At 36.6% G+C, this 15,652-nt stretch overlaps 1 protein-coding gene across 1 annotated transcript in view; it reads right to left on the bottom strand.

The window, feature by feature from the left end:
- Positions 1–15,652, bottom strand: part of csmd3a (CUB and Sushi multiple domains 3a) — a gene marked incomplete at both ends in the record, with an annotated part of 275,340 nt that overhangs the window by 209,084 nt on the left and 50,604 nt on the right. The window contains one exon of the mRNA XM_079429665.1: positions 13,354–13,548. Within this exon, the coding sequence (XP_079285791.1) occupies positions 13,354–13,548 (195 nt within the window). The remainder of the gene's footprint in view (positions 1–13,353; positions 13,549–15,652) is intronic.

Below are 15,652 nucleotides of genomic sequence, written 5' to 3' on the forward strand. Positions count from 1 at the left end.
GAATATGGTTACATTATCGCTTATATTAGCCCTGTCTGACTTTACAGCGGCTTCACAGAGTATTTCTGCACTCAAACTATAGTGAAGTGTGTCATTTTACACTTGTGTGACTTTATGCAACCACTTAAAAAAACACTTCCACAACAGCTGATTAAAAGTCACTGTGGAAAAGTTAGTTCTGAGAATCCAGCATAATTTATTGTTTGCATCTAATAAAATCACATTCAGACATGCGATTTAATGTGCAAGTACTTTTTGGGGCCAGACATCAACTTAGATTATGAATATGCAAAAATACCAAAACTGAGGATAGACATATTTGTATTACAAGCCTGTAGCATTTATAGGAAAAATTAATATTAAAAGAAACACAGCTTCAAGACAACATGAAATCAAAATTGAATTCAAAACACATTTCTGGTCTTGTCTGCTATATTATTCTTATTTCGTTAGATTGCCACAGATGGCAGCTATTGTGCATTGCTCTTCGGTTTTTGTACTGTTTTTGTTTGTTTTTCCTGTTTTTTGTTTCTCAAATACAATCAGTTTTACCAGGGATGACCTGCTGAACATTTGGCAGAACACACCACAAAATCTTTTACCGGATTTTGACTATTCGGACGTTTTGCTGGACATTGTAGTTGGTGGAGCCGAAGCTCTGGTCAAACGTTTCAGGAGGACGCACAGACTGGGGAAGCGAGCCGGCGCGCTTGTGAAGCTTCGTCAGCGTGGATTTCGAATGCCGTTGCCTAGCATCCATCTGGCGAATCTCCGCTCTCTACCCAACAAAACAGACGAACTCCTTCTGCTCTCCCGGACAAACAAGGATTTTTCTAACTCTGCTGCTCTGTGTTTCATGGAAACCTGGCGAAATGGCGACATACAGCGCGTTACATCTGCCTAATTTCCAGCTGATCAGAGCAGATCGCGACGCGGAATCAACGGGTAAATCGTGCAGTGGCGGGACGTGCTTTTACATCAATGAAAGATGTGCTGTTCAAATCTAGAAATGCTCTTCATTAACTGCAAGCCGTTCTATTCGCTGCAGGAGTACTTCTCGTTCATTCTCATGAGTGTCTACATTCCACCGCAAGTGCATGTGAGCACAGCTTTACAGAACCTCACTGATCTGATCACAGACACAGAACAACACCCGGACTCTGTTTTAATCATTCTCAGGGACTTTAATAAAGCAAATCTCTCCTGCGAACTGCCAAAATACAGACAGCACATCACATGTCCCACCAGAGACAGTAATATACTGGATCACTGTTACACAGCGATAAAGGACACATATCACTCGGTTCAACGAGCAGCTTTAGGACTCTCTAATCACTGTTTGGTTCATCTGATTCCGTCCTACAGGCAGAAACTTGTAATCTGTAAAACCTGTATTAAGATCTGTTAAAAGATGGATTAATGAAACAGAGCGGGATTTACAGGCCTGTTTCTCTCTCACTGATTGGACTGTTTTTGAAAATGCTGCCACCGATCTGGACAAGCTTACAGAGACTGTAACATCTTATATCAGTTTCTGTGAGGATAAGTGCATTCCTACCAGGACTCATCTAACTTATAACAATAACAAACCATGGTTCACTGCAAAATTCAGACAGCTCCGTCAGGCCAAAGAAGATGCTTACAGAAAGAGGGATAAAGTCTTGTATAAACAGGCCAAATTCACACTGGAAAAGGAGATCAGAGTGGCAAAGAGGAATTATTCTGACAAGCTAAGGAACAAATTATCTTCCAGTGATCCTGCTTCAGTGTGGAAAGGTATGAAGGATATCACCAGTTACAAGTCACCATCCCCCAGCGCTCTGGAGAATCAACAACTGGCAGACAATTTGAATGTCTTTTAATGTAGGTTTGAAAAAACAACCTGAACACCTCTCCACATAACCATTAACACCTCCAGCAACCCCCCTATCCCCCACACCTACAATTCAAATCAGTGAAGGAGACGTGTGCCAGGTCTTCAGAAAGAACAAAAGAAGGAAAGCACCAGGCCAGACAGTGTGTCACCACCAGCCTGCCTAAAAACCTGTGCTGATCAGCTGGCCCCCATCTTCACACCGATCTTCAACAGATCACTGGAGCTGTGCAAAGTTCCCTCATGCTTCAAACGCTCCACCATCATCCACGTCCCAAAGAAACCCAAAATTACTGGACATAATGACAACAGACCTGTGGCTCTAACATCTGTGGCCATGAAATCATTTGAAAGACTGGTTTTGGCTTACCTGAAGGACATCACTGGACCCTTACTGGACCCCCTGCAGTTTGCCTACAGCGCAAACAGGTCTGTGGATGATGCAGTCAACATGGGACTGCATTACACACTGCAACACCTAGACAGACCAGGGACTTATGTGAGGATCCTGTTTGTGGACTTTAGCTCCGCTTTTAACTCCATCATCACAGACACCCTTCAGAATAAACTAGCTCAGCTCTCCGTCCCAACCTCTGTCCGTCAGTGGATCAAAAGCTTCCTGACAGACAGGCAGCAGTTATTAAAGCTTGGTAAATTCACATCCAGCACCCGCACCATCAGCACTGGAGCTCCTCAGGGCTGCGTTCTCTCCCCACTGCTCTTCTCCCTCTACACCAACGACTGCACATCTAAACACCCCTCTGTCAAGCTCCTGAAGTTTACAGATGACACCACACTGATCGGCCTCATCCAGTACGGTGACGAGTCTGCTTACAGACAGGAGGTTAAGGAGCTGGCTGTATGGTGCAGTCTTAACAACCTGGAGCTTAACACGCACAAAACTGTGGATGTGAGATGATCGTGGACTTCAGGAGAAAACCCCCTGCACTCCCCCCACTCACCATCATGAACAGCACTGTGCCTGCAGTGGAGTCATTCAGATTCCTGGGCACCACCATCTCTCAGGACCTGAAGTGGGACAATCACATAGTCTCTATTGTGAAAAAGGCCCAGCAGAGGTTGTACTTTCTTCGCCAGCTGAGGAAGTTCAACCTGCCACAGGAGCTGCTGAAACAGTTCTACTCTGCCATCTGCACATCAATAAATGTCTGGTTCAGCTCAGCTACCAAATCTGACCTCAGAAGACTACAGAGGGTAGTCCGGTCTGCTGAGCGAATCATTGGTACAACCCTCCCCACTCATGCAGAGTGAGCAAAAGCGTTGGTAAAATCACTCTGGACCCCTCACATCCAGCACACTCCCTCTTTGAACTGTTACCATCTGGTCGACGCTACAGAGCTCTGAGGACCAGAATGACCAGACACAGAAACAGTTTCTTTCCTCAGGCAATCCATCTCATGAACACTTGACAATAAAACACAGAACGCACAACTCTATTATTTATTCGCCACATCATAATGTATATATTCTAAAGTAAAATGTAATTATATATGTATATGTATATATATATATATATATATATATATATATATATATATATATATATATATATATATATATATATATATATATATATATCAAATAAAAATCTATATTTTGTATTTAATGAAAAATGTAATGTGGTAGCCTACAGAAATTTAATTAAACTACACATAAAATAAACGCTTCAATATTCCTCTGGTCTTAATATGTTACATATTCAAATAAACAAATATATATAACAACAAAAAATACATAGCTGATGTCAACAGGCCCTCTTATTAATTCACGATGAATAAAATCAAGACCCTTCCAACAGTTTTTGTTATGAAATATCTAGTTTCAGTCTATAAACTGTCACTTTATAGAGAAAAATGTGGGTTGTGAACGCTGCTTCATGTTAACTCTCAACAAAAGCATGTCTTGACAGATAGTCAGTGTTTAAATTCCTGTTGGATGAATTTAAACAAAGCTTGTAATTTTCTTCCCAACTCTCAATTACGCAAACCCCACAGAAGCCGAATCCAGCATCAGGTAATCATAATGATTATTAGAAGGATGCAGAGATTATGTACACAGGCCTACATGCAAGAACAATGTGTTATGATTGCATTCCAGGTGTGAAGCCGCATGTGTTCACGCTACAGCTGAATCACACACCTGTGACACACTTATAGAGCACATAAAGAAATCAATAATCGCAATATATGAGATTCCTTGCCAGAGGGTAGTTTATCTTCCCCTAGAAAGGCACATTGTAACTGGGGAAGACAAAATAACTGGTGGAAATTGTTAGAGTGGGAAAGCGGGACTTTGTTTGGAAGCGTGAACCGAGGTGGTGCTGCTCATAATTACGTTTTAATTGTAAATGTTGACTGTGCAATTTAATTTATTCACATTTTGTGTACTGTTAAAAGCTTGCCAGAAAATACTAGTCATTTAGTCAGTTAATGAAGCGGCAGGCTTGTGCAACCAAACTGCTTTTCCCATCATTCTCTGTGGTTACACAAGAATGAGAACTACAGATATATCTAATGACCCTGATTTTGTTGCATTAGCACTACAAAGTTTCCTGTTGAAGTAAAAAAGAGAGAGAAGCAATTCTGAAATTGCTCAGTATATCCAATTTATGACCTTTAGCCAAGACTACATTTAAAATATTTCCATATTTCTCAAAACATCGTCCTCCGTTGCTTTAATAGTAGGGATGCACTCATGTCACTTATCAACAGCAAACTCAATTTGATTTTTGTTTTCTCCTAAAAGCTACTCAAGCTGCTAAACAGTGAAATTACTGAACAATAACACAAAACTCAAAAAGCTGATATTTTGAGTTATCAAATGAGTTATGGCGTACTTACACTAATCGTGTCTCTCTGAGTACAGTGATTTTTTTATTTAATTTTTTACTGTAATTTCAAACATTTTCAATCACTGGCTCTTTGTCATCATGCCCATTTAAGAGACAAAAGTACATTGATTGAAAACCTAATGTCCCAAAAAAAAAACAACAACCAATGATTTTTCCAGCACAAATAGTGTTCATGCTGCTCTCAAACTCAAAATGAAGCACAGCATTCAGGTGGGAACCAAAATGACGTGTTTAGAAGCTCTTGTGCAAATATGGATTCAAGCAGATCACAAAAATTAAATTTGATTGTGCTGTGTGTGATATTTTACAGCATGGTTGTGCAAAATTGGTCCATTTTTATTCAATGATTCTTAAAAAAAGAAGCCATTCTCAGTTCAATTCAGTTCTCAGTTCAGATATGAATGTGCAAAATGAATGTTTGGAAATGTAGACTGATATTTCTGACACACAGCAGCAAAAGATAGAAATAACTAACTTAAACCCATTTTTGGCTGGTGAAAATACTAGTGTTCTAATAAATTGGCCACCACTGTATATATAAAGCTATCTTTTTCAAAAACTATATTCTATACAAAAAAGCTTTCTATTTCAGCTAAATGTTCTTTTGAACGTTCTATTCATCAAGGAATCCTGAAAAGAAATCTACGCAGCTGCTTTCAACATTGATGTTAGTCAGAAATGTTTCTTGAGCAGCAAATCAGCATATTAGCATGATTTCTGAAGGATCATGTGACACTGAGGACTGGAGTAATGATGCTAAATAATTACATGAATTGCATATTTTCAAATAGAAAACAGTGATTTTAAATTGTGAAAAATATTTCACAATATTACCGTTTTTGCTGTATTTTGGATTAAATAAATGCAGTCTTGGTGAGCAGAAGAAACCACTTCAGAAACATAAAAATCTTATTATATAGGCTATATTTGGGTTTTTATAACATTATGTAATATATATATATGAAATTTAATTAATATTTCATGAAATGTTAAGGGAAGGCTGGTCTTAAAAGCAAAACTATTAAACAAGCACCACTGCTAGATCCATAAAAAAGCATTTTTTTCATGAACTTTGGTGCAGGCGTTGGCACTGGTTTCAGGAGCCTTTGAAATGATAATGTGCTTTCCACTATACATTACATTTTTATGCTGGATTTCAACATTCATGGTTGGGATATTGCTCAGAGACAAACAGCTACTCTGTGAAAATAGGTTGGATGTACTCAGGTTTGGAACTGGCTGCTAAATGAGCAAGGAGGTAAGCAGAGATAAGATAAGCTCGCTTTGCCATGCAAGACACTAAACTGTCACAGCGAGGCGAACATCTCGACATGTTCTGCAGGGGTTTAAGCTGTCAGAAAGAGCACGCCATTCAGAGCTCCTCCTGCAGAAATTCCCCTCACAGAGCTGATATGGACAGGCGACACAGTTACTGGAAACATGTGTCCGACAACCAGTCAAACGACAGAAACTGCTAGCATGGCAAGAATTTCAACACCTTTGCGAGTGTGTCCCCTCGAACTAGGTCATTCCATCTGTATTCGGAGATATCTGCCATTCAAGTGTTCCGAAGAGGGCTGCTGGGGACTCTTGGATGAGCGCCTACATCATGAGAATGGGCAGTTTCTCTGAGGAAACGGGATCAAAAGACCATCTGCCTGTTCTGAGGGTCCTGATCCTCTCTCAGAGTGACCGAAGAACCCGGAGGAAGATGGAGAAGCGTTGCTACTACAGACTTAGTTTTACATCCACCTTAATTAGTAATATGGAAGTAAGCTATGTTCTGTAGGTAAATAACTAGAATAAAAATAAAGTGCAGTAAACAGTAAAACTATTCACAATGTTTCCAGAATGTTAACGGTTCAAGGTTCTCCTAAAGTTACGAACATACGTTCTTCCAGTAACATTAATAGAATGTTCATTCAAAGTTGTCTGGTCTTTGATAACGTTTTCAATATGTTCACACAAAAATGTTAATCATTCATCGCACATTTCTGAAAAATTTTAGGTGGATGTTAGTCTAACGTTTATTAAACCTTACTACTACTTGTTGCAGATGATTCAGAGAACATTCAAAAGTAACATTCTCACATTATTTACAAAAGTACAACATTGAACATTCCATTAATGTTCTCTTTAATGTTTACATAACCAAGATTTGTATTTATTTTTTAATTAAACTCAATGTTTTGAGTTTTCAGAGCTCTGAGTTTTGCATTTATGACTTCATGGGAATGTAAACTAAATGTTTTTAGAAAATATGAGCTGCTATAAGAAAGTAACTAAATGAATAAAATACGGTAAATCATAAACTATTCCAAGATAAAAGGAAAAATCTGAACTTTGAATAACACACGGCAAGGTTATTTCAGTGATATGAACAAATGTTCTTCTAGTAACGCTAATAGAATGTCCGTTCAACGTTATCTGTCATTTATACATCATTCATAGAACGTTTTAGCATTATAATCATTATCTGACATGCACACGGCCAACAGATCTAATATTCTTGCAACATTGTGGCCTACTGAGAGCTGAATTTATCACAGGTCTTCCTCCCAGCTGCACCCAAAGCACCATGCATGGCATAAGACCTGACTCTCATTCAAGCGCCATTTCTCCCTTTTCTTTGCATTTACCAGCAATATAGCCCCATCCAGAGAGGTGGTGAGAAGGGGCAAGCCTCAAGGCTCAGATATCATCATCAAAGGAGATCAGTTTCCCTTACCCAAAGATGAAAAAGCATGAGACAAAAAGCCGGGGATCAGAAATTGTGTAATACAGATTCATATTTGACTGATTTGGCTGTAGAAACCAGGCCACGCGTTCTTCCTTTCGCTGAATGAGATTGAAAGACAGAGCTGGAAGTAGTTATTCTCTCTTGTGAATCATCCGGAATCACTTTTGGATGAATCACATAAACGTCTGACCATTTTTCATGTGTTGCATTTGATAAAACATTAATTAAACATCTGAAAAGACATCCATTTAGTCTCTCTGATGAAGCTAGCATGCTAATCATGCAAGCAGCATGACAGGGATCTACTATCCATCTGAAAATAGCCACCTAAGGGTTTAAGCTGCTGTTAGTTGGTCACCCAGCTTGTTTTGCTGATTTTAGAGGGTTTTGGGGGTTGGTCAGCTTAACACCGGTTTGGCCAGATGAACCTACTAAAACCAGTAAAAATATTCTCATGATGGGCAATAAATTGGGACTGTAAAAAAGCCTGGAACACAATGGCCCATGTTAACCCTACACTGCACTGCATATACATATTGTGCTGTAATAATATTTTAGATACATAATACATAATTGTGTATATATTGTGCATATAAAGACATGTATATATCTAATATGTACTATATAAACACTTGCTAATTGATATTAATTGTATTACTATTATTTTAGGTGTCATTTGTTAACATTAGTTAATGTATTAACTAACATGAATGAACAATGAACAATACATTACACTATTTATTGATCTTTGTTAATGTTAGTTAATAAAAATACATTTGTTCATGTTAGTTTACAGAGCATAAACTAATGTTAACAAGCACAACTTTTGATTTTAATAATGCATATTACATGTAACTTATATTAACATAAAACTTAAATTAACAGTAACTAAGATTAATGAATGCTGTAGAAGTACTGTTCATAAAGTTTTTTTTTTTAATTAATACAGATGTCCTGTATGTATTGTGTGTGTGTGTGTGTGTGTGTGAGACCAATTTAGGTTTTAGGCTTTTTTTTTTTTTTACTTTGTACAAAGATGATTCTCTATGGAAGCCCGTTTCCGTCACTGAATAAAAAATAAAAAAGGTAATTGCGACTATTTATCTCGCAATTCTGACTTTATAACTCGCAATTGTGAGTTTATATCTCACAATTCTGAGAAAAAGGAAAAAAAGTCAGAATTGCGAGATAAAACGTTGCAATTACCTTTTTTATTTTTTTATTCAGTGACGGAAACGGGCTTCCATAATTCTCAGCTATGTAATGAAAAATAAAATAAAAATGACAGAATTATTTGATACACTATTTTACTCTATAATATAAACACAGCCGTAAATGGATATTCTCATTCTATGCTTTGTATCTATACATTGTAACTAATCTGCATATTAATGTGTTCTTGGGAAACAAGAATAATAATGAGAGTAACAATTTGGCAACATTTTCATAAGAATCTCTCATATTTCATAGGAAAACAGTATACAAGTTATTTCCCTTTTCACTCACAGTGTCTCCCCAAAATGTCAGATAAACTTTCTGTATGTCATGGTCAAACCTCCAAACATCTGGTATGCCCTGAAAAGCTCTGAATGTGCTCTTTACAGTATACATACATACACACACACACACACACACGCGCGCGCAGTTTTGGAAATCGGTTCACCTGCTTTAAAAAAGAATTCTGCTCCAATTCAATGACTGATTATTGAATTGGATGCTAGTGCATTTTTCAAATGTTCATTTTTTGAGGTCAATTTCAGAATTATAATTTTTTTTATAAGTATAAAAATTTCCAAAACCATATGAATCAGGCACAGAAGTCATTGGTCAACACACTTGAATTAATTAAGTCACTTGTTCACTGAATCAGCTCAAATGACTCGCTCACTAACCAATTTAACCATCTTTCATCTCCAACTTCAAATGAGCCTGAAATTGTTACTGCCTTCTAACCATTACTTTTGAATTGCCATCAATGTAGAAATATGTTTTTGTTTGCCCACAGATGGTTTGGTTACAGTATCTACCGTACCAGCAGGTGTTAACTGACAACCGGCGCAGAACAGAGGAAGGAAATATACTGTTATCTGTGTTAGCAACTTCTGAGTTTACTAAAATCAAAGAGTTGAAATAGTTTGATGATACAGACTTCAAACCCAATTAAACAGAATTTCATAACCTAAATGGTGAGACAGAAATACAGTTTCTGTCTTCATTCAGCAAACTAGAAGCTACTGAAGCAAAACTAATAAGAAGATGAGAGGCTATAAAACATCAAACATGTTTGCTAGTTTAAACGCTGTTCTTAATGAGGTCTTTTCTACACCAAAAAGTACCTTTCATCGATATGTTTTGAGCCCTGCTCATCTTTCATTAAGCACAAATGATACAGCAGTACTCATTTTTCACATATCCTGGGGATATAGCATATTTTATCTTTATTCAGTTCAATCATTCAGTCATATTCCAAAATGTAAAATGTTACCCACAATACCTGAGTGCACTTCAAAGTTTCTCACGCTGATAATTAAAGCAACACCTAAGTTATTAACTGTATTTCATATTTTTCACGCAGGCATTTCCCACTGGGGCGACTCAAGTTTGACTGTGCCATGCAAAAGAAGACTAATGCAAAAGAACTGCAGGATTTTACAGCAGGCGCTGCAGAACACTTCATAAATCACCATATCTAAAGCAATCCCAGAAAGACAAATGAGAAGCAGAGAGAATTCTAAGCACAATACAAGTTAAAAACAGCGTTCATTTGAAATTCAACAAAACAGAATAATATAAAAGCCGCATATATCAACGCCAAAGCCAGAGTACTCCGGGCGTACAGCAAAGTAGCCGGATTCATTTTTGAGCCAAGATGCTGCTTACAAAAGAATCTGTGGCCCCGAAAAGCATTTGGACACTTAAGCCACACTTTAAAATATCTGAATGTCAATGCATTAGATAACAAAATATCACAGCAATTGGCATTTTAAAAAATGAGAGCGCAAAAAAAACACTTCAAAAGACGTTTGTTAGGTTTTAAATGATAAAACGAAATGCAGTTCAGTTTTACTACAGAGAAATTAAGTTCAAAATTATTATTTGGATACTCTGTGGTTGTCGAACGGTGGTGGAACATATTCATAGTTTATGTGATGTATTTCACCTCTGGTTATTTCCTCTATTAAAAAACCTGTGTGAACTTCAAGAGAACTGACCACATACATCCACTAAAAGTCTTCAAAACACAAACTAGTTTTAGGGCTGGACTATACTGCCCTACAAAGGCAAAAGACCTTAACTCGCAAGAGTGTGAAACTGAGAAAAATGACTTTAAAGTTTTTTACTTGTCCAGCCAAATTCATTATAGGTAGGACACTGGAAATTTAGCAATTAGATGTTTTAGTAATGAAAATGATCTACATTAAAAAACTGTGAGCTCAAACTTGATTTTTACCCCTATTTTGAAGTTAATGTACTCTGCCTTTGCATTGTCTGCAAAAAGTGAGAAGTCACAGCAAGGCAAAAGGCAGTAACTTCCACATTATATTTGATTGCTGATCACCATTTACAAAATCGTTATAGTAACACCTGTTTAAAATCTACTGAGCATGGGCTATCTCATATTGGCTATTGCATATAGTAATATGACTATTTTATTTTTTTATTTTTTGACCATAACAAGCAGACTAAAAGTTAAACATGTGAGTGGATACCGTTTTGCAACCAATTTATTTGCTATGCTCAGTAATGTAAAATAATTCTAGACATAGCATACTTGCTTATATTGACTTGAATGAAATAGCCTAACCTAAAAGAACGACTTGTGGATTTATGTGAACACCAGCAAGCAGGCATGCTCAGAAATGCGTGTGGATTAAACATCTCCGATGACGTTCAGTGCTATAGATTGATTTTATCTGGTTACAAGAAAAGGTAGAATATGGATTTAATTGCGAACTGTTAGGCTACTGATTTTATGACGGATCATGCTACATGCTACAGCATTCAAGTACACACGCATCCAACTAGAAGTGACAGCCAGGTGAATAATCTGCATTACAAAAAGGAAAAAAAAATCTTTAAAGGTTATTCACGATTATGTATCGCTGCCAAGGTGTCTAGACTTTACAGTGCTTTATGGAGCTGTTTGGTAGATCGTGATCTAATTCGTTTGTCTACACCGTAATTAAAATGCGGCAGACTTTAATGGACAGTAAAAAAATGCAGAACACAGTATAACTCCAAGCCGGCACCGCAACTTCATTTTGACGCGTGGCTAAACAAAGGCAGAATGCCGTAACTCAATTTGAGCATTCCAAACAAAGCGAAAGAGCCATTACTGGTGTTATACGGTGTTCTGCCTTGGTTTGTCCAGGGCTTTTTGAAGTTACGGTTGAGACGACCCATTGTTTTCTCGGAAAAACACCGAAATTGACTCAAGATACTTATGTACATGATAAAGGATGTCTTGAATGTCCAACAAATATCAATAACTCAATTTCGACAAAAATCGAAGTTACGGTCTTTTGCCTTTGCACGGCAGTATTTATCCAGAATATTTGTGATGATTTTGGTATCAATCTTAAATAAATTAAATCATCTGATTTAAAAACCTGGAATGTTTGATTCATTTCTGTGAATCAGTTTAAACTGTGATTCAAAAACTCAAAATTCTGATTCAATGATTACAATGAGGACTCCGATTCATATTAAAAAGTAAAAGTATATACTACTGTATGCATAACTATTTCTGTCTACCATTAGGTATCATTATATTCATGCTCCTAAAATAAAATTATTAATTTAATAAAAATGTGTCTGTGTGTTTCAGTTAGCCCTTATGATGGAGAGGACATTCTTTTTCCCAAAAATGCTAGTCAGTGTTATCACATTGGACTAAAACTTACTGACTTTGCTCACTCAGGGTACAACAACTTTGCAAAAATGTATAATTTATAAATTTTGACCCGCCTTCGTGGTCAAAAATGATAGGCCAATAAAAAATATATACATTTTAAATTTCTTGGTATGCCATATTGAATTCCATCTTTTCATCAACTTGTATTCTTTCAATAAGCACAAGATTTTTATTTCTTTTTGGAGCTGATTGATCATATAGTAGGCCTCAGTGATCTGAACTTATGAACTTCAATTTTTTCAGTAAACATTGCCAAAAATATCCCAAAATGTTTTAGTTTTTTTCTCTCTCAAAAACTGAGGTGCATGAGCTCAGATCAGTGAGGCCTACAACAATCAGTTCCAAAAAGAAACCTGTGGTAATCAAAAGAAAACAAGTTGGCAAAAAGATTGAATCCAAGATTTAGTGATAACATAGATTATAGATAGATTTGGTGAAATATTTTGACCAGGAACGCCAAATTAGGTACAGGAGTTTCAGCTCAGCACAAAAGTTAGAAAAAAACATTACCTTTTTGAATCTACTAGCTAGGCAAATATGGCTGTGTGGTCCTGAATGAAAAAAAAATCCTTTCATTTCAGAGCATATACATATTTATTGAGATACATATTGGATATTGTGAAAGGACTGAAAATAACAATACTATTTTAGCTGTATCGCTTAGCCCTAGCTGGATAAATGTCATTTAAAAAAAAAAAATGAAATTAGTTCTGAGAAAAGCTTGTGCATCATTTGTTTCCAGAAACCAATTGCTTTGATATTTTATCATCTAATGCAATGGAATTCAGACATTTAAAGCGTGTCCAAATGCATTAATGCCCTGTGATGCTCTACAAAAGCAGAGAAGGCCTCCTTTTAATAAAAACAGCTCATCCTCAAAAAACCAAGCATCCAGAAAATGAAAATGAGCTTCTTAGCACAGTTTCCCCAAGCGTCAATCCGTCACTTCTTACCTCTGCAGATGGGAATAGGAAAATCCCACACCGCTACGTTAGAAGTGCTGGTGACACAGGTCAGTTGTGCGTGGCCATCCAGGGTATATCCAGCCACACAGTGATAACGGATTCTGTCTCCCACATTGAAGCTCGTTCCATTCAGGATTCCTTTGGCAGGAACTCCTGGATTCCCACAAGAACTGCTTTGTAGTTCTGAGGAGAGACAAAGAGAAGATGCCAAAATCAGACGTAGTAAAGGGGCAGTTGATGAGCGCAGTTTTATTCTTAATGCATTGCTGATTTCTGCTGGTTATAACCGGCCAATTAGAGAGTTGCAAAGCAAAAAATAATGAAAACATAGAATAAAAAAATTATCCAGGCAAGAAACAAAAAGGCCACATCCTACTGCAATAAAGAAGATACTTATCTATTAAAAAAATAAAAAAGAAGATGTGTCAAGAATGCAGTCGACTGTCCTTATTTGCGACCTTAATTTGTGTCTTAAGTCGCTGGGATATATTTGTAGCAATTGCCAAAAATATATTGTATGGGTCAAAATAATTTATTTTTATTTTATGCCAAAAGTCATTAGGATAGTAAAGATCGTGTTCCATGAAGATATTTTGTAAATTTCCTACCGTAAATATATCAAAGCTTAATTTTTGATTAGTAATATGCATTGCTAAGAACTTCATTTGGACAACTTTAAAGGCCATTTTCTCAATATTTAGATTTTTTTGCACCTCAGATTCCAGATTTTCAAATAGTTGTACCAAATATTGTCCTATCCTAACAAAGCATATATCAATGGAAAGCTTATTTATTCAGCTTTCAGATTATGTATAAATCTCAATTTTGAAAAATTGACCCTTATGACTGGTTTTGTGGTCCAGGGTCACATTTATTTCTCAGACATCTAACTTTGGACTAATAGTCCTGCTTTCACTCATATCTAATCCTCAGGGACACATGTCTGGATATGATATGTTAAGCTCACTTATCTTTGATTTAAACCAGCACACATCTGCTTTGAGCACCTGCTACCATCATGAAATTCCATTTCAATCCTCAGTCGACTTCAGACGCACTGCGCTGCCCGTTTCAGACTGATAATTCTGACAATCAGCTGATCAAAATTAATCCGTTATGATTAAAATGAACTAGTCACTGTAAATACTGTCTGGCATGACAGTATATGCTATATTCTTAAGTGAACATTTCAAAGAATGCAAAATAATCTTTTATCTTATAGTTTTCTTATATTAACATGTATTTTAAAGTATATTTATTTCTGTGATGCAAAGCTTTTTTTGAGTTTTCAGCTAATTTTATCCAGTCTTCAGTGTCACATGATCCTTCAGAAATCATTCTAATATGCTGATTTGCTGCTCAATAAACATGTTGAAAACAGTTGTTCTGCTTTATATTTCTGCTGAAAGCATGTGCATTTTTTCAGGATTGTTTGCAGTATAGAAAGCATTTGTTTGAAACAGAAATCTTTTGTAATTTTATAAATGTATGTACTGTCGCTTTTGATCAATTTAATGTGTCCTGAATAAAAGCATTAACAGAATTATTATTAATAGAATATAAAAGTAGTTCAAAGCAACCAATAGCACAGATCAGTCTGTATTTGTCATTTTTTGTGCTTCAAACACTGATACAGCCACACAAATGCCTTACAAAAAAAAAAAAATCATTGTGACATGACATGAACCCTAACTTAGCTGTATTCTGATTCCTGTCACCACAGAAATAAAAGTTTTGAGACAGAAGCACAGGATTTTAGGAAATGGCACCATAAATTAAAGAATTTATCATACCATCTAGAGTGAAAATGCATATAATAGCATCCGCACAGCATGTGAAGAACACAACAAATGTCTTTTAAAGGTCCTTATAGTTTTACTTTAGAAAGTATAATGCACTTTAATGCATTTCACTAATGTGCTTCTGCATTAGAATTATGCAAGTATAAAAAGTGACCCTTTAAAACCAGCAGACGTGCAAAATTACAACTTTAGCAGATGATTTATAGATGGCGTTTAGCAGCTAGAATGATATGGCAGTGCATTTGCTCCCAAGTACACAGTCAGTGAACCATTAATTTCATCTCAATTTGTGCTCTAAAGTCTTAGACTTAAAGCATCTTAAAACCCTGTCACTTCACACCAGCGAGACCATTATCTCCATGTCACTCAATGAGACAGATCCTACTTTTCTTAATCTACCTTTAACAACAGAGCGTGCACTTTGGCACCAACGTTTGCGCAAACACGTTTCCATTTGGTTTGCGATCGGGAGCTCCCTTGCTTAA

The sequence above is a fragment of the Barbus barbus genome, assembly GCF_936440315.1.
Source record: "Barbus barbus genome assembly, chromosome: 12".
Classification (NCBI taxonomy): domain Eukaryota; kingdom Metazoa; phylum Chordata; class Actinopteri; order Cypriniformes; family Cyprinidae; genus Barbus; species Barbus barbus.